At 42.2% G+C, this 27409-nt stretch overlaps 1 protein-coding gene and 1 non-coding gene across 4 annotated transcripts in view; one reads left to right on the top strand and one right to left on the bottom strand.

The window, feature by feature from the left end:
- Window positions 1-895: 895 nt before the first annotated feature.
- FHL1 (four and a half LIM domains 1) overlaps window positions 896-27409 on the bottom strand; it is a 69719-nt gene continuing 43205 nt past the window's right edge. For 2 of the 3 annotated variants that reach the window (XM_023508510.1, XM_023508511.1), the window contains exons 3-7: window positions 5625-5806; window positions 5033-5207; window positions 4279-4448; window positions 3604-3790; window positions 896-2406 (exon numbers count right to left, since the gene is read on the bottom strand). In XM_023508510.1, the coding sequence (XP_023364278.1) occupies window positions 2252-2406; window positions 3604-3790; window positions 4279-4448; window positions 5033-5207; window positions 5625-5780 (843 nt within the window). In that variant the 5' untranslated portion in view covers window positions 5781-5806 and the 3' untranslated portion in view covers window positions 896-2251. Of the gene's footprint in view, window positions 2407-2825; window positions 3026-3603; window positions 3791-4278; window positions 4449-5032; window positions 5208-5624; window positions 5807-27409 lie in introns of those variants that run through there. The other variant, XM_023508509.1, reaches the window with a different exon arrangement.
- LOC111722440 lies at window positions 16499-16605 on the top strand. The gene has a single exon (XR_002771239.1). It is a non-coding gene; the product is annotated as a U6 spliceosomal RNA (small nuclear RNA).

The raw sequence follows: 27409 nt of genomic DNA, 5'->3' as shown, positions 1-27409 counted from the left end.
CTTCACCAGGAGAATGCAACACATAACCTGCTGCACAGGTGGGCCCCCAAGGTAAACAAAGCACCTGGTATGTGGTGCTGATTTAGAAGCAGCAACTGGGGCGGTGCCTACGGTTCAGTGAGTAGGGCACCAGCCCCATGTACCAAGGGTGGTGGGTTCAAACCTGGCCCCGCCAAACTGCAACAACAAAAATGCCCAGGCGTTGTGGTGGGCGCCTAGTCCCAGCTACTTGGGAAGCTGAGGCAAGAGAATCGCCTAAGCCCAAGAGCTGGAGGTTGCTGTAATCTGTGACACTACAGCACTCTACTGAGGGTGACAAAGTGAGACTCCGTCTCTTAAAAAAAAAAAAAATCGAAGCCACAACTGGGGAGCTGCCAAGCCTGACCAACCTCCACCTCTGCCCACATCATCCTGCCTCTTACCCCTAACTGAAATACAGGGATCCAAATAAATAGCACCCCCAGTAAGCCACATCCACTAGGAGCAACAAGGGTCTTACTCAGGCCAGGAAGGAGGAGCTTCAGGCAAGAAGATGGTGTTCAGCCTGAACTCTGGGCTCTAGAGGGCACCAGGGAAAGGGGCAATATGGCTTCTTAGTGACAATGCTTCGTCTGGGTTTCCCTCCCCAAGCCCTACCATCCTAGACAAAATCAATTCATCCCTATTCAAGGATGTAGAAACCTGGAAAATACTATTTGGGGACAGAAGAGTTTCTCTTTTCTTTCCATTAACTGAATCAATATGGTTTTATAGGTTTCATTTGTTTATAATTCTGTGTTCCATGCAAGTGCACTGGACTGAGTACATCCTTAAAGGAAAAAGTCACTCAGGTGTCTGGGGTAGTACTGTCACCTTATAGCGATTCCACTGGGCAGAATTAAAAGACAGAAAGCAATTTATTTATATGCTGTTTTATTTCTGCAAGGATACACGGAAATGTTAGGTGATAATAGCTAATGACAAATGCAGATATGAGGCCTCAGCTTCTATGACCACACCTACGAGAATGTTAATATATATTGTCATCACATGTTTACTTTTGACATTGTCTCATTATACCATGTAATATAACAATGTAGAATACAGTAAGTAGATGACCCTGCATTTCAATAAGCAGTAGGTGGAAATCTGGGTCTGCCTGTGAGGACGTGGCCTCCCTACTCCCCCAGGGGTCTGGCTAAGCTCTTGAGGAAAGTCCTAGAAATCACAAGAGAAGGAACTTTGAAGTCCTCAACACATGGACAAAGAGCAGACAACTACTATATTACAAGGAATTCAACTAGTCACTGTTTTGAAATGTCAGATCCATGCTGATAATAGCCCTGGTGCCTGCTCAGATACCCCTCTAGAGTTTTATGGTTACTTTTGTAGGATAAAATTCAACACTGCAGAACGTCTGAGGGGGCTAGATTTTCATGCAAGTTTCCAAACCCATAAAATATTCTGCTATTAATTAAAACTAAAATATTAATTAAAAATGAAAAGGACAGCAGGGTTAGTTTTGTTAAGCCTCCAGAAGTATCTGCTGTGACGATGTTCCTCCGAAACAGGCTCGTTGTTTCAGATCTGCCTACACTTTCCGTATCACCTGCATGTTCCATGCTTTAAAAGTAGGAACGCTCAGAAAACATGCCACACGTGTAAATCAAAAGTTAGTACAGGGAAAAGGTCAGTTTAGAATGACAGCTAAGTTCAAATGTTAGTTTTCTGGAAATTTGTATTAGTCATCTGAAAGCACAAAAGAACAGAAAGAAGGTAAGAGTTCTGATGAAGTTTACCATGCATGTTGCTAACTTTTTTCTGCTCACAGAAAAGGGTGAGCAGCGAGTTGGAGCAGCCGCTGCAACTCTTGAGCTTCGTGTCATATGACTGACTACACCTGGGTCCCAACTGACCCATGAAAGACATGTCAGTGGGGGATTTACCTCTTACACTTCTTGCTTACATTACTAAGTGGCTAAATGGTTGGCACTTTTCTGCTCTATGAGAAACATGCAGAAGAGCTGATCTAAGTTTTCATTTTGTAACTGCAGCAGGAGAGAAATTAACTTTGCTGCAGGGCTGCTTTTGCTAAATCCTAGTATGATCACCGTGTGCCCTTACTGGAATAATACTGTAAAATGGGAGAGAAGACAGAAGGATCAACTTTAAAGAGATGAAAGACCACTCTTGCCCTATTGATGGTGTAGGGCAAAGAGGGAGGACACAAAGAACATAAATTCCATTTTACAGGACAGGAGCCCCTGTCACTTTACAGCTTTTTGGCACAGTCAGGGCAATACACTTGCTCCTCATGGAAAACAAAGCGCTTGTTGGCCAGATTCACGGAGCACTTTTTGCAGTGGAAGCAGTAGTCGTGCCAGGATTGTCCTTCATAGGCCACCACACTGGAGCCTTTACCAAACCCTGGGGAAAAAACAAAAGAAAACAAGAGAGACAGCTGAATGAATACAGATGAGGAAGTCGGGAGTCAGAGAGTTAAAATGACGACCTGCCCCATTCACCAGGACAAGCACACAGAGCCAGTGTCTGCCCAGCTCCCAGCCCCCGGTCTGCTCCACGTGCACAGTCCCCCACGCCGCAACTGGCCCCCACGCCGCAGCCGCTGTAACCCTGCTACGGCTCTCCAGGACCCAAGAAGATGCCGTAGATCAGCCCAGGGCTTCCCTGATTTAAAGACCCCACATTCTCATGCCACCGCGCTACTGCCCTGCGACGCACACCGACCTCCCAGCATAACCAGTTTCTTTGATTTAGGTCACGACCATGGCATCAAAGTGGCCACCAGGAGGCAAACTTGGGCTGTCCGTGGGGTGTGCACTTACCGGGCCTCGAGGAGCTGCTAAGCTTCGATTTTTTCTATAAAGAACCACCACCCACGAGGGACAAGTCCTCTCTCCACCCGGATGCCTGCCCCGGAGGTTGGCGCTGGGAAACAGGGTGAGAGGCAAGCGTTTCCCGTGGCACACTGGGGGCTTCCTAGCTTTAGTGACTGGGTGGCTCACTCTTGACACAGTCCTTTTCCCTGAGGATGGCAAAAGTCTTCTCAAATGTACATTTCAAGGCTCCCCGGGGAGATGGGAAAATTGGAGGCAGGGGAAAGGGCCAGGGCACGTGGATCGCGGCGCAAAATGAGGAATGAAATGATTAGCTTTGCTGACCACAAAAACAAAACAAAGCAAAAGCAAAATACCCGCCAAAAGGCACCTCTGAACTAGCCTTCAGGTGGGGGGTGTTATGATCCCAGGTTATCGATTTCCAGCCTCCCTCCCTCCCCCATCCCTTTCTTTCTACCCTCCTCCCTTTCCCTCCCACGCCCTCCCTTCTCCCAGAATCCCCTGTGGAGTGGCAGCGTGGCTGTGGGTCTCAGGCTCATGAACTCGGCACTGTTAGTCAGCAGTAGTCAGGAAGTGTTCTGTATTGCAAAGGCTAACCTGGCCTGGGGTGCAAATCCCAATGCTTGAGGGGCCTTTGGGACCACAATGGCAGAGAAAGGACATTCTTTGGGGACCTTTGTGGATGAAACCGACGACAGGAAAATGAGAGATGGTTACCATGCGCAAAACCTAGCCTGGCAGACTTAGCAAGGACTCTTTAGCCTACCAGTGATGGGGTTCTTGCATCCAGCACACTTCTTGGCCACAAAGTTCTTGTAGCAATCCACGCAGTAATACTGGTCCTCCACAGCGGTGAAACGCTGCCCAGCCAGCTTCTTAGAGCAGGTAACACACACAAAGCAATCGGCATGCCAGGGCTGATCCTGGTAAGTGATTCCTCCAGATGTGATGGCCTAGACCAGGGAGTGTAGCACCGGATTCAGATTCAACAACCATTTTGTTGAATGCCTACTATGTGCCAGGCACTGTGCTGGGCGCTTTGGTATACAATATCTCATTTAATCTCCACAACAGCCATGGGAGGCAGGGGCTGTTATTATCCCCACTTTACAGATGAAGACACCAAGGCTCAGAGAAGGCGAGCTCCTCTGCAAGGCTGTACAGCATCTAAGTAGCAGAGGCAGGCCTCTAGAGCCAGGGCTGCCCAGCTCTGAGCACAGAGTAAGCCGCCCATGCCTCTGGAGCACGCACACCAACAGCCTGACTCGGCCGCGGCACTGCTTTCTAATCCTAGTATCCTCATCTGTACAATGAGAATAATAATTCCCACATCACAGGGCTGTCGTGAGGATGGAATGGGATAGTGTGTGTGCAAGTGCTCTGCAAACTGTCAAACTCTTCTAGAAACAACAATCAACACAGAACTCCCTGGAAAACATACCTTGTTGCACTTCACGCAATGCTTGGCAAACTTGGTCTCATGGCAAGTCACGCAGTAGAAGTCCTCCCCTTTAGGGAAGAAGCTTCCAGTCCCGATGACTTGCTTGCAGTTGCTGCAGATGAAGCAGTCTTTGTGCCAGATGGTTCCCTTGTACTCCACGTTTTGATCTCCTGCAGGGGAAAGCCATTGGATAGCCCCACTGATAGGCTCTGCAGGGGGCTGCATCTGCTTTGCTCCCCTCCTAAGCCTTCTGGAGGTGAAGGGATGCAGGCCCCCCCAGTTACTGGCCTGATGCCTCCAACTAACCTACCCACATCCTACTTGAGGTTGCGCTAAACCAGAATTCTGTCACAGGTAGGGACCCCAGCATTATTATTTTAGGTTTCAATGCCTGATTCCCCAGCCTCCCAACTCTATACCCTGCGTGCACTTAAGAAATTCAGTAAGGGACTACTTGGCCCAGAATTCCACCATGAGGAAGAAGCATGCTTCGATCACTTACTACTCCCAAATGAGAAAGTGCTACATACTGTTCACTTCATTCTCTTGCCACAGGCTGTTGTCGCCAGTGTTCTTTAGTCTCCGAGTGTGTGCGTGTGTGCGAGCATATATGTGTACGCATATATACGTGTATGTATATGTGTACATATATATGCTAAAAGCAGCTCACAGCAACGTTAGCCCCACCGTGACATGTAAGCCCATCTGCCCTCAGGGCCTCCTCCCTGGCCACCCAGGGTAGGGGGAGAAGTACCTGCCACAATGGCCTTGAGGCACCCCTTGCACTTTGGAGAATCCTCTCGAGTGGTGCATTTGTTGCACAGGATCTTGTTGTCCTTGGCCACAAAGGTCTCACTGGCCAAGGGTTGAAGGCACTTGGAACAGCGGAAGCAGGTGTCATGCCAGTAGCGGTTCTTATAGTGCACTTCCTGGAAATCAAGCAGAAGAGGGCAGGCCATGGTGAGGGTGCATGGGATTTGTGGGAGGCAGTGGCAATAGCTCTTTCATCAGGTTCACTACTAAAATGACACAGTCCCTTACACCTGAGGGTGCCCTAGGTGATTGTTCTTGTGAGTAACAAGGAGGGCCCTGAGGTGAGGATAAAATACTCAAAATTCCTGAAACACTTCTAGCACACCAGAAGAGCTGGCAACGTTCTCTGCGCCCATCTAGTCCAGGTCCACGCTAAACAGCTAGGGACACTATGACTTGGGAGGTAGAAAAGATGTCTTCAAGGTGGCTATAGCGAGGGGGCAAATCATAAAGGTGGGCTGTTGCTGTTCCAGTTGTAGGCAAACTGTACTCTGAAGCCCAACCTGTCCATGGGCACATGGGGAAGCTGGTACCTTGGAGTCCGCACTGATGGGCTTGCGGCATTCTGCACAGGTGTTGGCACAGAACTTGTCGAAGCACTTCACGCAGCAGTGGTGGCCATCCTTCTCCACGTACTTCTTCCCCTGCAAGCCTTCCCGGCAGTAGTGGCAGTTGAACTTCTCAGCCATGGTGCCCACCTTGTATCTGGAGGGACCTGTGGGGGCAAGTAGGCAGAACAAATGAGCACTGGAAATGCCCATGTGCCCTGCTATGGTGTCTCCTAAAGGCGCCTGTGCAATGCTACGTGTGGCTGAGAAAATCCTCAGAGGTCCAGGTACCAGGGCGCAGCTTCCCCTTCAGCCCAGCTGGCCATCAGGCACTAAGACAACAAATACTTCACCATGACTCTTAAGAAGAAAGTGCTCCATGGGGCCAGAAGGCCAATGGTCAGTGCAGTGACTCCCTGAAGAGATGACAGAAAGCCCTGCTCAGATATACTACAAAGGACAGGGAGGAAGACAACTGAATCAGGGCTTGCAGTGGCTAGAGTCATCAGACAGGTGGTGACCCGAAGGAGTGAAGGGGTGTGATAGAACAGGCAATAAAGAGGAATTGTTTTACACAAAGGAAGAGCGCAGGGCAGAGGCTCAGAAGGGTGGCGGGAAAGCAGGCACCCATCTGCAGCTGCAGCTCCTCAGAGGAGGGCCGGGCAGCACAGGCAGCCTGGGGAAGGAGGTTGGCGCCCAGCTTCTTGAAAGCCAGAGCCCTCCTGCTAGCTTTTGGCTCCTGTCACTTTTTAGAGCAGACAGTATTCAATGAATGCCTCACATACCTCCTATCTATAAAATTCTATTATCTGAACAAAAATAGCCCCCTCTCTACCATAGTAGGTATGTACACAAGCTGCACTTGTTTCAAATGTTTATATTTACTTGAAATCTGGCAGAAAAGTTTTTAATCCCCAAAGAGATCCAAAAGAGTCTTGTCCAAGACAGTTTACTGATTTGGAGGTCTCAGCAATAAACAGAAGATTTCTAAAAATGGCAGTCTCCATTGGCATAGGGAAGTTTCACAACCGTGAATTACGTGTCATAGTGATGTGTGGTTTTGTGACCAAAATCAAATCCTCCTGGGTCAAGTAACTGAGGATTGATATATTCACGGAAGAGTTACCATTTGGAACATTTGCTATTTAAAAAATTGCAATTTTGAAGTATAATCTAGGAAAAAATGACTTAAAAAGTACTAATCTCTGGCTTGGTACCTGTAGCACAGTGGCTAGAGCACCAGCCACATACACCAGAGCTAGTGGGTTCGAACCCAGCCTAGGCCTGCCAAACAATGACAATTACAACAAAAAAATAGATGGGTGTTGTGGCAGGCGCCTAGCTACTTGGGAGGCTGAGGCAAGAGAATTGCTTAAGCCCAAGAGTTTAAGGTTACTGTGAGCTGTGACTCCATGGCACTCTACTGACGGCAACATAATGAGACTCTGTCTCAAAAAAAAAAAAAAAGTACTAATCTCATTATTCCAAGAATCCATTCCATTCCTTTCTTAGGAACAATCCTATTCCCTCCCGGCCCCATCTGGGCTGTGGCTCCAGACAACGCCTGTAATCTAAACATTGCTCAGGCAGTCTGAGGCCCTCTCTGCCAACTCAATTCATACAGAATCTTGACATTCCACCAAAAGGGTACCAAATGTGAGTTCCTATTAGCTCTCAACTTGTTTAATCATATGCTAATTTGTTCCTCTCCCCCAAAAGAGAAATTTACACGGGTAAATAGACAGCAATTGTTTCATCTGTGCAGGAAACACAAGAATTGAGGCTTTTTTCAAACTATCCACAAATATGGTTCTTGTGCTAGCAAACATCCAGAGTCTAATTTAAGGAAAAAGAATGAGGGAAAAGAAAGGAGCGGTTGCCCGGTACTCACCACAGCTCTTCTACTCACTGAACAGCCCAAACTCCGACTTTGGGTTCCATTCCCAGGGTTGTTTTTTTTTATATACAAACACATGCACAAGTTGTTTGGATCCTGTTGCCATAGGCAACCAAATAGAGTGAGCTAAGGAAACCACACCCTGTGTCTCAGAACCTGCCAGGCCAAAGGCTGTTGAACTCTCACTCAGAACCTCAGCAGTGTCTGAAGCCAGCCTCCAAAAAGAGGACATCAGGCCACTGAACAGGCCACAGTGCCTTCTGCCTCCTATTGACACACACCCAGAACTCTCTCATCTCCAGAGTTGGCAAGTGAAGTAAATGAGTCCATTCTTGTGCAAAGACAGTTACTTGGGACATTTGTATCACAGTTAAGAGACTTACCCAAACCAGAGAATGCTTCTTGCACTTTTCCCTACAAAGCAAGCTAGAATGTTCCCTTATGTAACTGCATTAGAAGCAAACAAAACAGATACTCAATGAATTCATGGCCTACCTCCTTCAACTACATGCTATTTATGTAAGGCAGCTTTTAAACTGCCATCAAACCTCCCTGTCTACTGACCTAAGAACTGTCACAGCGACAGCATGTGGAAAATCACTCTCCTTAATCCATTCTTACTGGTCTTTTCCATGTCAGATAAAATCCTTTTGTCTTACTTTTGCCATATTGAGATTGCTGCTCTCAACAAACATTTGCTTTCTCATTAACAACTGAGTTTAAAAAACCAAATAAATCTTTAGGAACAATAAGTTCTAGGAAATTAAATTATTAGTGGATGTGAAAAACCATTTGGTAAGAAAAGACAATTTGTAAGATTAGACAGCACTGGCTTTCTACGTGGCTAGTAACCACGGCTGGGTTAGCCCTTCAGAGACTATCTTCCTGGACCATATTTTAAAATCTATTTAGTACACAACTCTGAACCTATTTATTTCAGTGTCACTCGCTTTTACTGTCTTTCAAAGCAGAGATGGATATCAAATATTTTTATATTCTTTTATATTTTATAAAATATATATTTATATTATTTAGAGATATTTATATCATTTTATATTTTATATTTCATTTTATATTCAAGTACTATACAGAGTCCCACCTAAAAAAGGAGTCTCACTTCTTGGTATTTGAGTCCCAGCTTAATGGTAAAAATATAGTGTCATACAAAAGATAAAACACTAGAAAACACAATGAATTATTCCAGTTAGAGGTATTTAGAGGTTTTGGAGAGAAGGAAAACTGCATTACAGTTCACAGTACCTGACAGATCTTATGTGCTGAGGCTGTCCCACTTCGAAACCACACGCTTTATAAAGCCAAGGAGAGCTCCTGATTGGTTACTTTCATAGTTCTAGAACACAACTCACTGAAGGTTTCTAGGCATCCAGATGATCAAATAATCCATGGCTAACTAATCGACATGGAAGTACCAAAGTGTATTCAAACTGTCATTCAGTGAAGCCCTTCACTACTATAACATTCATATAATACAAGGCCTTAAACTAAGCAAAAGGCAAATTAAACGCATCAACCCCAAATACCAATAAGAAGAATCTCATCTCTTGGTATTTTTGAGTCCTAGCTTTAGGTGACATTACTCTTCCATTCTGTATTTAAGAAAACACCAGGGTCACCTTATATTCCCCACCACTGTATACTTAAACCCAGAGTCTGAATCTAGATAGAGTTTAAAGGACATATTCTTTTCAGAGTGGATTTCAAAAGTTGACTTGGCTCTTTTTTACATTTGTGAAAACACTTACTAGTCAAGATAAAATAGGCATTTCTCAGAGTGTTGGTTTTATTGCTTAATAAGTAAAAAGGCTAGAAATAAAGTATGTTAACAATGTCTATGTCGCATTAACGAACTTTAGCACTTTTTTTGAGTAAATTAAATGGAACTTTGGGCAACCTGAATTAGCTCACCTCATGTTTTTCTAACTTTATATAATTTTTTTTTTTTTTTTTTTTTGAGAAAGAGTCTCAAGTTGTGGCCCTCGGTAGAGTGCCGTGGCATCACAACTCAGAACAACCTTCAACTCTTGGGCTTAAGCGATTCTCTTGCCTCAGGTTCCCAAGTAGCTGGGACTACAGGCACCCACAACAACACCCAGTTATTTTTTGGTTGCAGTTGTCATTGTTGCTTAACAGGCCAGGGCCAGGTTCAAACCTGCCACCCTAGGTGTATGTGGCTGGCGCCCTGCTGACTGAGCTATGGGCACCACCGTAAGTTTATGATTATTTAGCACAAAACTATTTCAAACCCTCACACAGTGTGCTTAGGAAGAAGTTGGAATAATACAGTCTTACTGTAGAGACAGTGACCATACCACAACTCTGCATAAAATAGGCAATAATGTGTACAAGACCAAAACATTTTATTATCACTGTCTTTAAAAGAAACCAGCCTATAAATAACAATGCTGAGACCATATATGCAAATATCTAGAGTTGTGGGCTCCACACACATCTGAGCTTGTACTTCTTGAGGAGAAAAAAGATTGTACTTTCTTTTTCTTTGTTAGAAATGAAGAGAGAATAGAGAAAACTGAAGATGGCATTTTACTTCCTTGGGGGCTCTCTTTCAGGCCAAAGTTTTCTTATCCCATTAGTTATTCCCAAGTACATGAAATGTGAAGTCTTTTAACTTTCAAAACTTCCAGATATGTTTGCTCTGACCTATTGCTGTTATCTGGGAAATGGTGTGTCATCCATCATTAAACAAAATATTTGCTATATATAATTACAATGCTTTTTCCTTCACTGTCCGTCTTTATCCAGGGGGAAGCCCTTTGACTAATTTTAACATCTTGTCTCACTATAGCCCTCATCTGTACATCGTAGTGAGGTTTTTCTATCACAGAAAATTCTGCTAATATATAGGCGCTCCAGGTGCTTAATCCAGGGCCTTGTGTACCATAGTCACTTAGTATATGCCTGTGAGTTGACACATAAGTCCCTACCACTAAGTTTCTAAAACTTTGGTAGGTAATGGATGGTCACTTTTTTAATTTGGATCCAATTATCTGAGTCTCTATTTTGGCCATACAAAGCCCATTTCAGGACAACATTGATTTTCTTTCTGTGAGGACTTCTCTTCCATTTATAGAACTATTCTCTGCTTTCCTGGCCTATGAACCTGATGAAATACAAAATGCTATTTCCTGATTTTAAAAATCATCTCCATGACCATAAGGTGCTGAAGTCTAACCCACACTTCAGGGTCATGTGAGCCATCCCCTGATTTTTGGAGACAGAAACCATTGTTATAAAATGCACTTAATCAAAGAAGTCTTTCAAGTTTAGTTAAAATTCAGTTAGAAGTGTGGCTCCTTGATCAAATTTTGGATATTTATTCTAAAATGCTAACTTGACTTTCTTTCTATGACTGATTCAAAAGATACATCATTCTTTACTTAACAAACAAGATTCTTTCAGAAAATTCCTGAACTACATCCAACATGCTAAGACGTGCCTAAATAAATCTGAGTATCTCAATAAAAACTTCTGGCTTTCACTTGAATCATGTACACATACAAGCAAAATAGCATGGCAAAATTTAGTTGTTTTTTTTACTATAAACCTCTCATTAGAGAAGATTCAATTCCTATTTCATAAGCTTTGCTTATGTTATCACATGTATTTTTTCAAATATTTCTTGGTAGTGTTCATTTTTTTCCTTCACGCTCAAATGGCTCAAAATAAGACTACTGAAGGAGACAGTGAATATGAGGACTAGGCACATTTAAATATGTGCTTTCCCTGAGTGGCTATTAACACACAGTGTCAACAATGAACGGCAACCCAAATGGATAAAGTATCAGGGTATTTCTGATCTGTTAATTGCTAAGTCCAATATACCAGTACATTAGTGACTCCACAGATAAATGTTGGCTTCTAAAGAAAGGGTATACTGCTTTCCTCCAAGATTCAACAAGTAGAATGAAGCCTTAGCTGATGAATGAGACACTTGTGTAGCAGACATACTAATGCATCTGGAGGTGTCATCAGACACTTGGGAATAAATACCTAAATGGCTGCAATGAGATGGACTTTATGAGTCATGGCTGAAAAGTTGTCTTTCATAGAATTTCTCAGAAGAATCAGAAAGTGTTTTTCCCCCTTAAAAACAGAATCTACTTAAATGATTTTTTATTACTTATTTTTCCTTTTTTAATGTTTTGTTCAGAATTTGTACATTCAAGTGGCACTTGTTGTAATGGATATAAATGAAATAAAATCTTTTTTTTTTTTTTTGTAGAGGCAGAGTTTTACTTTATCGCCCTCAGTAGAGTGCCGTGCTGTCACACAGCTCACAGCAACCTCCAACTCCTGGGCTTAGGAGATTCTTTTGCTTCAGCCTCCTGAGTAGCTGGGCCTACAGGTACCTGCCACAACGTCTGGCTATTTTTTGTTGCAGTTTCGCCAGGGCCCAGTTTGAACCCACCACCCTCAGTATATGGTGCCGGCGCTCTACTCACTGAGACACAGGCGCCGCCCAAACAAAATAAAAATTTTAATTAAAAAAATAAAAAAAACAGGCAGTGCCTGTGGCTCAAAGGAGTAGGGTGCCGGCCCCATATGCTAGAGGTGGCGGGTTCAAACCCAGCCCTGGCCAAAAACTGCAATAAATAAATAAATAAACTAATATTCAACATTATTAGCAATTTGACTGGTATGCTGCATTTAGGAAAAAACATAAATCCCTTTTGGGTTACTAATCCCTAAGTAACACCATTTTAGATTCTATCTGGTGTCAGGAGGGTTGGCCATAGACAATTAAATGAGAAGTTTTATGTCACTGAACTTCCACAGGGCCAGGTTCTATTCTTGTGCCATTTTGTGTATATCTGAAGTTTTTCTTTCTTTTTTTTTTTTATTGAATAGTAACTGTGTACATTAATGCACTTTAAAGTTTTTCTTAACATTACACATATTATGTGCAGCACATTCTGTCTTTCACATGGGAAAAAAGTACTTCCAACCCAGTGGCAAGAGAACATGTGTTTTCAGCTTCTATAGTTGTGGTGAAGTAGTAGGCAGCCATTTGGTGGTCATTAAAAGTACAAAACATTCAGCTTCGCCCTCAACCAAATCATCTGACTACCATTTTTCAGTTATTTTAAAAAGCCAATCCAGTTTGATCACTCCCCTCTCACCTTACCCTCTCATTTTCCATCCTTTCCCTGCAAAAAGACTGAAGGGGATGTAGAACCCAGCAGGCAGAAGCTAGTAAAGGGAATTAACAGCCATAGTATGTGACAAGTTACCTTGCTTCCCTCTGCAACCCTATCCTGGTCCCCAACTTGAAAGGTCAAAGGGTGAAAACAAAAAGCTGAATCTATATAATTTTGCAGACTAAAAGTCACAAAGTACAGTGTCAAAAGGTATACATTTTTGGCCATGAATTGTGCTCTCAGTATACGGACAGTCACTAAAAATGGATTCTGATCCAATTATCTGAGCCTCTATTCTGGCCAGCACTGATTGTAAGGGCAGCACTGATTTTCTCTTTGTGAGGACTTCTCTCTCTTTCGCAGGCCTATTCTTCTCTGCTTTCATACATTCATAGATCCATAAACCTCATGCAATACGAAACACTATTTCCTAGTATAAAAAGTTGCCAAGAAGGTGTAAATACTCAGTCTAATTTAACCACAGTTACAGCCTCCAGATTTACATATGGAAGAATTATGTAAGGACTTGGTACAATTTAAACCCCAAGGTTGGATGTGCTATAAATACATCACCTTTTAAACTTATTTACCTACCCTGTCACTTAATTACTAAATAAAATAGGGAGTTACTCTACCAGTTATCATGTATTCAAGGTCCATTAGGACAACTAGTACTGCTGACTAGTTTGCCTCCACCCAGACAATGTATACACTGGCTGACAGCTACAAACTCAGGCATGTGGTACCATGTTTGCAAAATGGCTCCTGGGGGGTTGGGGGGAAAATCCCAAGCAGACAGCTTTTGAACGCTTTGGAACAAGGAAGGCATTACATATTAATTCCTTGAAGTAGCGAATTCTACTGCAGCATATTTGCTTTAAAATGCCAAAAAGAGAAATTTCTACTATCTGCCTTGCTTATAAATATCCATAGGCAACTACAAGTTTTCAAAAATAATTTTTTCCAAAAACATGCCACAAGTACTCTGTTCCTTAATAGGAAAGATGTTAGACAGGACAAAGTACCTGGTTTCTACTCAACTATCTGTCTTTACCAGCTCTGAGCAAGGGAACCTTTACTTAGGTAGATGGCAACAGGACCACAGATATATTCTTGGCTTCATAGAACTGGGCTTTTGTCTGTCAGCAGCCCCTATTAGCTGCTATAGCCCTATTTCGTGCCTATAGCCAAAAGCCTTCCTTAACATCAAGTTACAAAGCAAGAGGAAAAATTCTCATGGTCTTAGGGAATTGTTCTGCTATCAACAGTTAACAACATACTTGTCAAATCCAAAGGCTCATAACTGTTCCCGTAGGAAGATTAAAAACTTTGTTCAGAAAAGGGAAGATGTGGTAATTATGGACTTTTCAGTCACAACTGTTCTTCCTTCCAGCTTCATTTTCAATCTACCTTTTCCAAATACCTTACAGTCAAGGAAAGCACTGTCAAGACAAAGAATTACAAAACCCCCCAAATTCCCACCAAAACTCCCTTCTTTCCTCACAACAATCTCTTATAGTCCCATAAGATGTCCTGGAAAATGTAAAATATAGTAATATGTTCATATGTTTCTTTTAAAAATAAGTCACTCAAACTGTTAATTTTACTTGAGTAAGAATAATATTTTGCCTTTGGAAAAGCATGAGAAGGCGAAGACAAAACAGAGACAAGCTGTAATTTATTTACTATTCAGATAAGACTAAAATCATCTGATCAAAAATCATCATTTATCCAATGATGGATTCACTGCTCCTAACAAAACTGTACTCAGTATAAGATAAAGAGCATGAAGTTTTTACCTGAGTGTCGGGAAGCCATGGCTCAGAGACCAAGTTCAGAAGCAGCGCCTAAAACCAGTCTTCCCTCTAACCCAGCTGATAAGGCTGTGGCTCATTTGTGAACATACATTTAAGGGGAAGCAGCTAACACAAAAATAACTGAGAGCAGATGTCCCACCCCTCCCCAGAGATCACAACCTTAATCCCACTAGAAAATTCTTAACCATTTTAGGTGATCCAAGGGAGAAGAATAGGACCCAGTAAAAATACCAAACGCTACATATAAATACCTGCAGGGCTACTCAGCATCCAAATTAGCTCCAGAGCCAGAGAGGCCACATAGAAAGTCATCCCCGTACCGGAATAAAATTTGGACTCGGCCCTGGCATAGCTTAACGCTGAGCCAACCTTATTAATCTACTTTATATGCCTCAAGAGCTTGCACTTGGCCGTATAAATAATTCACTTTTGTGCTGTTAATGATAGAAGTAACTCTGAGACTTAGGTTACCCGTGTAATTATGTGGGATTAGATCATATGAATATGGAGATTAGGGGCATTATAGATGCTTAGCTCTATGTCCTCCTTGGTGCCTGCCAGAGATCAGCACTATGGAAAAGAGGAGCAACTCTAGCCACCCCATCCCCTCTGTAGCAGACAGAACACTTCCCCAGGACATACACAATGAGGATACTTTGTCCCCCAAGTGAAATCTCTCTTTACCATCAGGGACAATAAATGTACAAGTATCGACGAAAATGAAGACATCAAGTGAACATGTAAAAGTTCCACAGACCCTCAGATGACTGGAGGCTGGGAATCAGGAGGGAAAACTAGGAAAAGCCTCTAACTCCCGGCAGATTCCCCTCCCATGTTCCTTCTCTGGCTTCATCACCACTCCTGCCTCACTAGCCTCCTTACTATCCCCTGTACAGCAAGGCACACAGCCCCTCAAAATCACTCCTCTACCTCCTTCAAGTCTTTACCTCAAGCCCCTATCTCAAATTGTAATCATGTCCCCCCATACACACCCTCCCTACCCCCTTGCCCAATGTGCTATTTCCCACAGTCCTCAGGACCTAGAACAGTAGGTACCACACTGATTTCTCTTGCTTATTGTCTCACCCCCTCCCATACTCTACAAAGGCAAGGACTGCCCAGCTCCCAGGAGGCTCTTGATAACTTTCTTTGGAAAGAATAATTAAAAGAAGGGCGGCGCCTGTGGCTCAATGGGTATGGTGCCAGCCCCATATACCGAGGGTGGCAGGTTCAAACCCAGCCCCAGCCAAACTGCAACAGAAAACTAGCCAGGCATTCTGGCAGGTGCCTTTAGCCTCAGCTACTCAGGAGGCTGAGGCAAGAGAATCGTGTGATGCCACGGCACTCTACTGAGGGCAACAAAGTGAGACTCTGTCTCTACAAAAAAAAAAAGAAGAAGAAGAAGAAGAATTAAAAGAAGTAAAAAGTGTCTGTCAATCAAGCCTCTAAAACATAGTCCTACCTAGAATTCTGAAAGTGGTTTTGGCTACTAAACTTCAAGGAGAGCAACAAACCTTCATTGTGGGACAGACCTCAGGCCCCGGGACTAACACCTTCATTGCCATTGTCTTGTTTAACAGTGTGTGTCGCTGGTTTTGGCCCTATTTGTCCACCTCCCCTATCAGGCTGAGGGCCAGGGCAGTGGTTTGACTGTCTTCATGTTCCCATAGCATATGGTAGGGAAGCAGTAAAAGCTCCATGGATAAGAGAATGGATGAGTTGCATAAGTCTTACACTCTTTAAACATTGAAGACCAAGTTATTCTAAAAGGTACCTGAAATTGTCATTAACTCCCGGTTAGCTGGAAAATAATATAACAATAAAAGCCAGGATATTCCAGGCCAATGTATTACATTATTTAGGGTCAAAAAATAAACCTGATGTCAGGCATGGTGGCTCACACCTATAATCCTAGCACTCCAGGAGGCTGAAGAGGGTGGATTTCCTGAGCTCAAGAATTCAAGACCAGTGCTCGCTTCGGCAGCACATATACTAAAATTGGAACGATACAGAGAAGATTAGCATGGCCCCTGCGCAAGGATGATACGCAAATTCATGAAGCGTTCCATATTTAAAAAAAAAAAAAAGAATTCAAGACCAGCCTGACCAAGAGTGAGACCCCTATCTGTACTAAAAATAGAAAAACTAGCTGGGCATTGTGGTGGGCACCTGTAGTCCCAGCTACTTGGGAGGGTTAGACAAGAGGATCACTTGAGCCCAAGAGTTTAAGATGGCTGTGAGCTGTGATACCACGGCATTCTACCCAGGGTGGTAAAGTGAGACACTGTCTCAAAACCAAACACAAACATGAAAAAAGATGGGAAGTAACACTGTGCCCTGCCCCATATGCCTTCCTATCCTCTGCCTTATCCAGCCTGATAAAATTATGACAGGGAAATTGGCCAGTAGTAACAATACCACATCCCTACAATAAACTTTTCATCTAGAGGCCACGCTCTTATTTTTTTTTTATTAGATGATTAACTTTCATGAACCCAGAATTTAGATTTTTTTTCTTTTTATGGAAACACATCCTCACTTTGTCACCCTGGTTGTCAGAGCTCACAGAAACCTCTAACTCTTGGGCTCAAGCGATTCTCTTGCCTCAGCTTCCACCTGCCATAACGTCTGGCTGTATTTTAGAGACAAAGGTCTCAGTTCTTGCTCTGGCTGGTCTTAAACTCATGAGTTCAAGCAATTCACCCACCTTGCCCTTCCAGAATGCAAAATCGAGATTTTGGAAAGGTATACTTTTAGGGAGAGCCCATACATATTTTAATGTCCCTCTTTTAGTGCTGTGAACAATAAGCTTAATGTGCCAAACGCTTTCCTTTAGAAAGTAAATTCTAGTTCCAAGCTATTCATCAGGTGTATTCTTCTAGCAAGTATAGTAGTTCCTTTAGGTGTCTGATCATTTTGAGAAGCAACAACAGGATATGGACAGGCTTGTAGCCTCATGAAGTTAACTAATAACCATGAATGTATTTTGCCTGAAATACAAGAGAAAATACAAAGGTAAGAAAATTACCTTCTGACCACAATGAATTGGTCAACTATGACAATCCAGTGTGAGCTGGGAATTTGGCCCTAGAACAGCATTTATTCCAACTACCATTTATATCAACCAGGTAACTCTGCCTGCTCTGTCCCTACTACAGATATTCTCGAAAGACTAGATTTTGTACAACCCCCCCCTACAAAAAACCCCTGTGCAATGTGGAAAATAATTTCTCAGTAACAATAGTTGGTAACTTTGTCCTGTCCTGGATCAGTGGTTCAGAAACACTGTTAGTTATTTACCAGGTGCCTGAGCAGTCCTTGGTTTCACTGGCATCTGAGCCAATCATGTTCAGTATTAACAGTGTGATCTTTAATAATATCCCTAATAATCACTGTACTGTTTACCAAGCACCTTTCTATAGTGTTGATAGAGTTTAGTGTTTAGTGAGCAGCTCTTTTTGGTACCTGAAAGTCACACTTCAGATCTTTAAGTCCCATACTCTTATCAAAATCAGGACAATTCTTCAGTGAGTACTAGCTCACTAAGTTCCCTTCCTTTTTTGCACTTAATCCTCAGAGAAACACTTACTTTAGAGTTTATCCACACTGTGAAGAGTTTTCCAACTATCTATAGATGCAATGCAACCTATCACTGGGTTTACCTGTATATAACACCACTCCATCCATTCATTTATTTTATATGACAAATATGTATTAAATAGATGTCCCACTATGTGTGCAAGATGTTTTTCTGGCCACAGGAATAAAATACAGTCCTTACTTTCAAGTATATCAAGACAAACACATAAATGACTAACTACCTTGCAAGGCAGAGTGTGGCATTACGATAGAGATGTAAAATGTAAAGTGCTGTAAGTGGGATTTATCACAGGGAGAGATCACATCAGGTTTAGGGATCAGAAAAGACTTGATGGGTGTCATGGCATTTGAACTGGTCCCTGAAGAATGGTTAGGACTTTAGCATGTAGAGAAAGGGAAGGGGGCATTCCAAGAAAAACATACAGTGTGAACAGAGGTATGAAAAGAACACAGGGCCTGCTCAAGAAGCAGGAAAACCAGAGCACAGAGAACCTTTTTGCAATTGGTACAAGGGAAGATCAGAGCAATTCAAGTAGTGACAAGAAGGGTAGATCTCAGAGGAAGAGATCTATCTTCATCTGGAGGTAGGGGGCTATCCCAGAAGGGTGCCACATTGTTCAAATGACACGTAAGAAAAGAGCGAATGAGGCCAGGTACAGTGGCTCACCCCTATAATCCTAGTACTCTGGAAGGCCGAGGCAGGTGGATTGCTCAGGAGTTCAAGACCAGCCTATGTAAGAGTTAGACCCCATCACTACTAAAAATGAAAAACTGAGGCAAGAGGATTGCTTGAACCCAAGAATTTGAGGTTGCTATGAGTTGTGATGCCATGGCACTCTACCAACGGCACATTTTGAGACTCTGTCTCAAAAAAAAAAAAAGACTGAATAAGAGACAGTGACAAAATAAGATGTAAGCAATAAGGGACACTGTGGAACAGGGCTGAAAGGATTGATTAGATGGAAAGGAGTAGAAGGAGCCAACAATCCCTCTAAGGTTATGATTATAGGTGACAAGCAAAATAACAGAAAATTTGGGAGGCAGATCAAGGTTGGGGAAGAGTGACATTTTATTTTGGACCTTACAATGAGGTTCTTCCGATATGTCAATTATGAACCCCTCTTAAATGGGGTCCTAGTATTGAGAGAGAATGAGAAGACTACAAATCTAATTTGGGGATATTCTGGCCCTGCAACCTAATCCTAACTTCCCTGCCTCAGAAATAGCACTGAGAAGATCAAACTTCAAAAGTTCAAAGTGGTGCAACCAAAGAGTCAAACACAGGAAATTCAGTGGCCCACTTGGCCTACGTCTCAGGAGTTCCTCGTTCAACAGCTTGACTTGTGGTCATCCTTCTCTCTTTGCTGTATTTTTCTTTTACTGAACAAATTGCAAAATGGTTGAAAACTCATTTAGACAATTACTGGCCATTAGTCATGGCCAGAGGCAAGGGGCCAATAATGGCATGAAATGGATTCTTCGTGGATGTTATCAGTAGTTTCATCTTAATTTTTTTTTACACTTTTTCTTATGCCTACTACTACTAAATTAATACACTGCAAGATTTTTCCCAATATAATTTTGTCAGGCCACTAGTCCCTCTGCCAACAATTCCTCCTGAGTAAGTCCAACTGCAAGATTAAAGCATCTAGTCATGCACTATGATATGATGTGATTCAACGTTGGGCTCTCTGGAGTATTTCTTGTCCTATGTACTCTTGCCAGAAAAAAGCCAGTACAGCTTCAGCCATCTCATGTTCCTGTCAATCTTTAAGGTGGGAAGAGTACTTTTTCCTACTGACAAGTCCAATTTTGCAAAGTCACTGCTTAAATGTCACAATTCATGGCATAGCTGTTAATAAAACAAGGGAGCACCCCCAGAGACCTAATGAGGGGTGATTTGGTCATATAAGGTTCAAATGAAAGCAGACTGAAATTCTGTCTCCCCAAAGGGCCTCTGAATCTCAGAGCAAATGAAAGGGTGGCTATGAAAAGAGGAAGACCTATTACAAATGAGATAAGATATATGAAATAGAAGACCCTGTAAACACCCATGTACCCTGAAATGCTAATAAACTCTATTGAAGACCTGTTCATTTTACAGTTGACCAGGGCTTAGAAGGTTTCCTTGTAACATTCACAGAGAGATTAAGAATTTAAGCATGTGTCATGGCCTCTGTCATTTAATTTTGGTAATGTTGTTCTATGATTAGTAATAGTTTTAAATGTCTCCTGTCCCCAAGGTATGCCCCTTCCTGTGTTGCTACATTCTTAACAAGATGCAGGAACTATCCCAACCACATCCTACAGAGATCAGTGTTTTTCAACATTTTTTATCACCTCGCACACTTGAACCTATCTTCCATGGCACATTTAAATTATGTTGATCAAAAAAGAGCAAAAAAAGAATTTACCTTCTGTGCTTTCAACTTCTTTGCTTTTTGTTTTGTTTTGTTTTTGAGACAGAGTCTTGCTTTCTCACCCTCAGTAGAGTACTATGGCGTCATAGCCCACAGCAACCTCAAACTCTTAGGCTCAAGTGATCCTCTTGTCTCAGCCTCCCAATTTGCTGAGACTACAGATGCCCGCCATGACGCCTGGCTAGTATTTAGAGATGGGGTCTTGCTCTTGTTCAGGGTGGTCTTGAACTCCTAAGCTTAAGCAATCCTCCACCCACCTCAGCCTCCCAGAGTGCTGGGATTACAGGCATGAGCCACAGCTCCCACTCTTGCTTTGAACTGATTTTGAAACTAATTTAATGATGTTTAAAAATTTTCATGGCACACCTAAGATCCTCTCATGGCATATCAGTTGAAAATCACTATTATAGACACTTTTATCAGCCTCCAACCAAAAATCACTGCCATGACAACACTGAACAAATGACTTTCAGAACAAGGCACTAAGATGATTTCAGATTTTTTAAAAAATAGAAGTGGTACTTAAAAGAGAAAATGAACAGCAATGTTAAAGAAGAAATGAAATAGGAACCAGAAAGAATTTTAGAAGGATATGTATAATACAAATATGGAATCTTAGATCAAGAGAAAATGACTGTTTCATGAAACTGAGAAGCTGATAGGAATAAATCTTTGTCATATTTTGAATGTTAAAATTCTCTTCCAGTTTATTTCTACCACCCACTTGTGATATATCTGTTTTATTTCCACGTTGCCATGTGCCATGACTCAAAACACCCTTTCAATCATACTAAATCCTGGCATTCACTAAGCCCACCTGTTAAGAACATTCAAGCCACTGATAGATGCTTGAAGGCTAAACATTCCATGACTGTATTCTATGATTTACCCAGCTGATTAATATCTAGAACAGGAAAGAAGAGCAAATCAAATAAGCTTCTATCCATATATCTTTATTCTTAATATTAATACTCAACTGCCTTGATCAGAGATGTTATCGTAATACTTCATGAGCCTGATTTCTAGTGTGAAACATCAAGACTAATAGTATGTAACCCATCTTCATTTACCAAAGAACTATAATTAATACATTACTTTATTATGCATTGGTATTTTCAAACCCCAAACAGGGGATAACCATAGAATTCAAGGTCAAAGTTGAAAAGACTCATGAGTGGTTCTGTGTGGTTTGGTCAGTAGATTATCTACACTTAATATGGTGCATGGCAATGAGAATATGAGCATGATATGAGAAAAGAGACCAAGCAGTGACCTATATGTCACTCAGGAAGTCTATATTTTGTTAGGCAAGAGAGCTGACTATTTTGATAGCAGGGGCAATGCAGGTTTCCTGATGACTGAAAGTACATAAAAGTGAAACCTCACTTGGCCTCCCTCTGCCAAGTTTCCTTGAGGTCCGTTATTTGTCAGCCCATGCAGCATCTCAATCTGGATTGCACACAGGAGTACTTACAATCGGACAGAGGAAAGTGGGGGCCACAGTGATTCATGTCTCAGAGAGCAAACATGAGTAACTTTCTATGGAAAGAGTGCTTCTGTTGTTCCAGGACAGGCACTATTTTTTGAAAACCAAGTGGCAGGACCAGAGTGATGTTATTGGTGTGTGGTCTGCCATTAAATTACTGCCATAAACAGTAATTTGTCATCCCTGTTTGTTGATCTGTACATGGTGAAGACAGATCCTAGGCACCCCCAAAAGTTGGAGAGGTTTAGAGGACCTAAAGATAAAATGGGTCAGATCTGTACATGTTCCCATCTTCGTGAAGACTGCATAATGATAGAGTTGGATGTGGTCTTAGATACTATCTAGCCCAAACCACCTGAAATATAGATGGGTGAGGTCCAGACATGGAGAGATAACTTGATTTCCTGAATTAACAGTGGCTCCAGGTCTAGAATATAGGTGTCCGGACTCCCAAGACACTGTTTCTTGCACTGTATCAAGCTATTTACAGCAAGGGATCTTTAATTGTGACAATGTACAATTTTGATTTTTAAGGGTTTTTTTTTTTTTTGAGATAGAGTCTTATTTTGTCACCCTCAGTAGAGTGTCATGGCATCACAGCTCACAGCAAACTCAAACTCTTGGGCTCAAGTGATTCTCTTGCCTCAGCCTCCCTTGTACCTGGGACTACAGCCACCTGCCACAATGCCCAGCTATTTTCTTTTTTAGTTTGTTTGTTTAGCAGGCTGGGGCCAGGTTCTAACCCACCAAGCCCAGGTGCATGTGGCCAGCACCCTAACTGCTAAGCTACGGGCGCAGAGCCTAATTTTTTTGGGGGGGGGAGACAAGAGTCTCACTTTGTCACCCTTGATAGAGTGCCACATCTTACACACAGTTCACAGCAATCTCAAACTCTTGGGCTTAAGCCTTGCCCAAGCCTCAGCCTCCAAAGTAGCTGGGACTACACCCACCTGCCACAACACCTGGCTACTTTTTTAGGGACAAGGCCTTGCTCTGGCTCAGGCTGGTCTCAAACTGGTGAGCTCAGGCCATTTGCCTGCTTCAGCCTCCCAGAGTGCTAGGATTACAGGCGTGAGCCACCACACCCGGCCTGGTTCCTCGATTTTGATAGTCATCAAGGCTAACTTGGGTCACAGCCCCTAAAATCAAGGAACAGTTATGTAACTTGTAGATAAAACACTTTGTAGATTTTCTCATGCTACAACAAAAGTCTAGTCAAAGAAACCATAAGCCATGGCTGAGAAAACTTTGGAAGCTGTGGTTGATACAGAGTTGAGAGAGATAAGGACTAAGTTGGATGGGAAGCAGAGTCTACCTAAAACAGCTGACACTTAAGGAACAAGAGTGAGTGACTTCAAAGCTCTTTAAGTCAAGCAGTATGTTCACCAGGCCAGACAGCAAGTGCACAAAAAAGAACAGAATGACAGGATCACAAAGTCCAGCTAGTAGAATGCACGGAGTCTGTAGGTAGAAAAGCAGAAGCCACCAAAGGACACACACTTAGAAAGATCTCATCATACCCACCTCAAAGCCCAGTCCTTCCTGCTAATTTTCAAGAAGTGTAATAATTAAAGAGAACAAACAGCTGAAGTATGCCCCTAGTGTAAATACGTAAGTAAGACCAGATTGTCTAAGATACAGGACAAGAGTGATTATTCTACCACATTCAATGAAATCTGGATAGAATGGTTTAAAATGGACCCTGACTATTTTTGAAGGCTTCTATGAAAAAAGTCAAGGCTTAATTATATATGAGAGTCACTGAACAATTAGCATCATTAGTTCGAAGACAAATAATGTGAAATTTGTCCTGAGTTTAATATGGGTGTATCTATTTTATTTTTATTTATTTTATTTTTTGCAGTTTTTGGCTGGGGCCAGGTTTGAAACTGCCACCTCTGGTATATGTGGCTGGTGCCCTACTCCTTGAGCCACAGGTGGCAGTATATCTATTTTATAAACTTTCAAGAGAATATAGACATGGCTACGAACATGGACTCTGGAGCCAGAATATCTGGATTAGAATCCCGCCTCTCCCACTTACTGGCTGTATGACACAGGCAAGTGTCACTTCACTTCTCTGTGGCTCAATCTGCTCATCTGTAAAACGGGGATAACAAGAGTACCTATGCAATAGGGTCATTGTGATAAAGTATAATAGTAAATATTTGTAACATTTAGAACAGTGACAGGCACACAGTGAGCACTATGTATTGTTTATTCAACTACCCTCTAAAAATGTGGCTGACTCAAGCAGCAGATTCCTGCAAGTACAATTTATCTTCAAGTTTACCAGTTCACAGCAGATATGTGGTAAAGAGATAAGAGCTCAGGATCTTGGCCAACAGCCCACCTATAAGGAACATGGGCCTGAGAATGACTGGAGCAACAGAGAGAAAATGCCAAAGTCTTAGAACTCAGGAACTGGCCTCTGACAGCAGCACAGCCCAGGGGAAAGAGCTAGGTATATTTGACATGGGCAAGGAAGGTTTATGAACAGATGATGGAAGCTTAGGAAGAAGCAGTTCAGCTCTTTTGATCCTTTAGTGAAAGATCCAATAGGCATAGGTCACCTTCTCAGTCTTAGGGTAAAGAAAGGTCTTCCCTATATTCTTCCTAGCACTCACCCAGTTAGCTCAGTGGATGATCAGACCTTTCCTGGCTAGAGTTAATAGATTTCCTAACAGAGCTGAGAGTTTGCTTATAAGCACTAATCAATAAGGCAGATCACCCTCAATTCAAATCTTTGAGCTTAAGTTGGCCTAAAATTGCCAACAAAGAGGCTATCTATATCCATCACGAAGCTCCACTCAGAATCCAGATTAGTTTTATATTATGTGAGTTAATTCTGAATAAACACCAAGGATGTGGATCTGAAAGACCCTGTCTTGTCAGGCCACTTAAAGGAAGGAGGGACTCAGCAGCTCAGGTGAGATAAGGTTGTTTGTGTTGACATAGCTTGGGTGAGTACAGCAATGCCTAAAGTCCCAAGTGTGGCACCAAAACACATACCATCTACCCTATTCTTGACCAAAGATATCATTGTAGTCAATCCCCCATACCCACCCCAAGATGAAGCAGCTGAAGTTGGAAAGATTGTCAGAAGACAATAGTCAACCAATCTTTGGACAGGCCAGATGCTATGATGACAAGTGTCTTGCTGGACAACCTGTAATGTGCAACCATCTGTGAATAGTTAGTGATGAAGGGACAAGAAGCTATACTGTTAAGATTCACAGATCTCACTCTAGAGCCCCAAAGCTAATACCCTCCTATCAGGAAGCTGTCTTCAAAACCTGTGACTCAGCTCACTGGCTTATGGAGGCAGCACAGTGGAAGGGATAGGTCTGGGATCAGCTTTGAGGAGAAAAAAGGCACACTGGTCCAAAAGATTCTCTGAGCCCTCTCTCCTAGTGGTAGGACTTGGGCATGACCTATAGCCACAATACTATAATCCCGTATCACCAAAAATTCTCTAGTTATTTTACCTAAAATTCTATCAATTGGGGCTTCATCTGGGTTAACAACATTCCCTTATAAAATGAAATGATCATTGATAGATCATCGAAGATAAAGTCCTCCAGAATTATCAGTGATAGTATGTAAAATATTTTAGAATGGAAATATTTCTCAGGTGGAAACTTAAGCTGTTCATGATTTTATATGTTCACAGTGATGCTTAAAGTTTCCATATTCATGACTTCACCAAGTTGTTTTCATTTTTTTATTTTTGACAGGAGTCCATATACAATTAATGTAATTATTGATGTGAGCTTCAGTCTATCATCTTTTGGACTGACAGTATTTGTAATGACTCTATTTTATCTCTTATTGGTTTATAAACATCTTTTGTGTTATTTTAGTGATTACTTTAGTGTTGACAGTATCCATCTATATGCCAAGTTGTTTTTAATTTTATTTATTGAGATATAATTTACACACTGTAAAAGTCACCATTTTAAGGTGTACAATTCAGTGGTTTTTAGTATTATTCATAAGGTTGTACAACTAACACCACTATCCAAATCCAGAACATTTTTTTTGAGACAGAGTCTCACTTTGTCAGTCTCAGTAGAGTGCCATGAAAGCATAGCTCACAGCAAACTCAAACTTGTGGGCTCAAGCAATTCTCTTGCCTCAGCCTCCCAAGTAGCTGGGACTACAAGCATTTGCCACAATACCCAGCTACTTTTTTTTTAGAGACGAGGTCTCACTCTGGCTCAGGCTGGTTTTGAACGGTGAGCTCGGGCAATCCACCCACCTTAGCCTCCCAGAGTGCTAGGATCACAGGTGTGAGCCGCTGTACCCGGAACATTTTCATCAACCCAAAAGAAAGCTCTTCATTATTCCCCATCTCTCAGCCCCTGCAAACTACTGATCTACTTCTCTCTTCTGGCAATGAAATCATATAACATGCAGACTTCTGTGTCTGGTCTCTTTCACATGGAATTAAGTTTCCAAGGTCCATCCATGTTATAACGTGCATTAGCAACTTCATTCCTCTTAATGGCTGAATAAATATTCCATTGTATAGATGGACACACCACATAGTACTCACTCATTGCTTAATGGATATTTGGGTTGTTTCTACTTTTAACTGTTATAAAAAATGCTGCTATGAATCTTTTTTTGTGTGTGGATTTATTTTATTTTTAAATATATATTTTTAAAGAGGTCCAAAAGAGTAGAGAAAAACCTCCTTTCCCCCTGCCTCTCCCCAGACATCCACTTCCTCCTCTCCATTGATAACCAATGATACCAGTATCTTCTCCATGCTTCCAGAGGTACTGGAAATAAACAAAATAGATAGCTACATATATGTTTTATTTTGCTTTGTTTTGTTTTTGAGACAGAGCCTCAAGCCATCACCCTGGTAGAGTGCCATGAAATCACATCTCACAGCAACCTTCAATTCCTAGGCTCAAGCAATTCTCCTGCCTCCGACTCACAAGTAGCCGAGAGTATAGGAGCCCGCCACAATGCCCGGCTATTTTTTTGGTTGCAGCCATCATTGTTGTTTGGCGGTCCCCAGCTGGATTCAAACCCACCAACTCAGGTGTATGTGGCTGGCGCCTTAGCGGCTTGAGCCACAAGCACTGAGCCACTATATGTATGTTTTATTTTTCCTTTTTTTCTTTAAAAAATAAATGGTAGTGTATGAAACAAATTTGTAGCTTTCTTATGAAAGCTATAACCCAATTATAGCCCAAGAAGAAGGGAAAAGGGGAGAGGGAGGGGAGGGAAGGGGGGAGGATGGGTGGAGGGAGAGTAATTGATGGGACCACATCTATGGTGCATCTTACAAGGGTACATGTGAAATTTACTAGGTGTAAAATATAAATGTCTTAACACAATAACCAATAAAATGCCATG

This window comes from Otolemur garnettii, unplaced genomic scaffold (genome assembly GCF_000181295.1).
Source record: "Otolemur garnettii isolate 467f Iridium unplaced genomic scaffold, OtoGar3 scaffold00252, whole genome shotgun sequence".
Classification (NCBI taxonomy): domain Eukaryota; kingdom Metazoa; phylum Chordata; class Mammalia; order Primates; family Galagidae; genus Otolemur; species Otolemur garnettii.
Note: the sequence above shows the minus strand (reverse complement) of the source record. Positions and strands in the feature narration are given on the sequence as shown.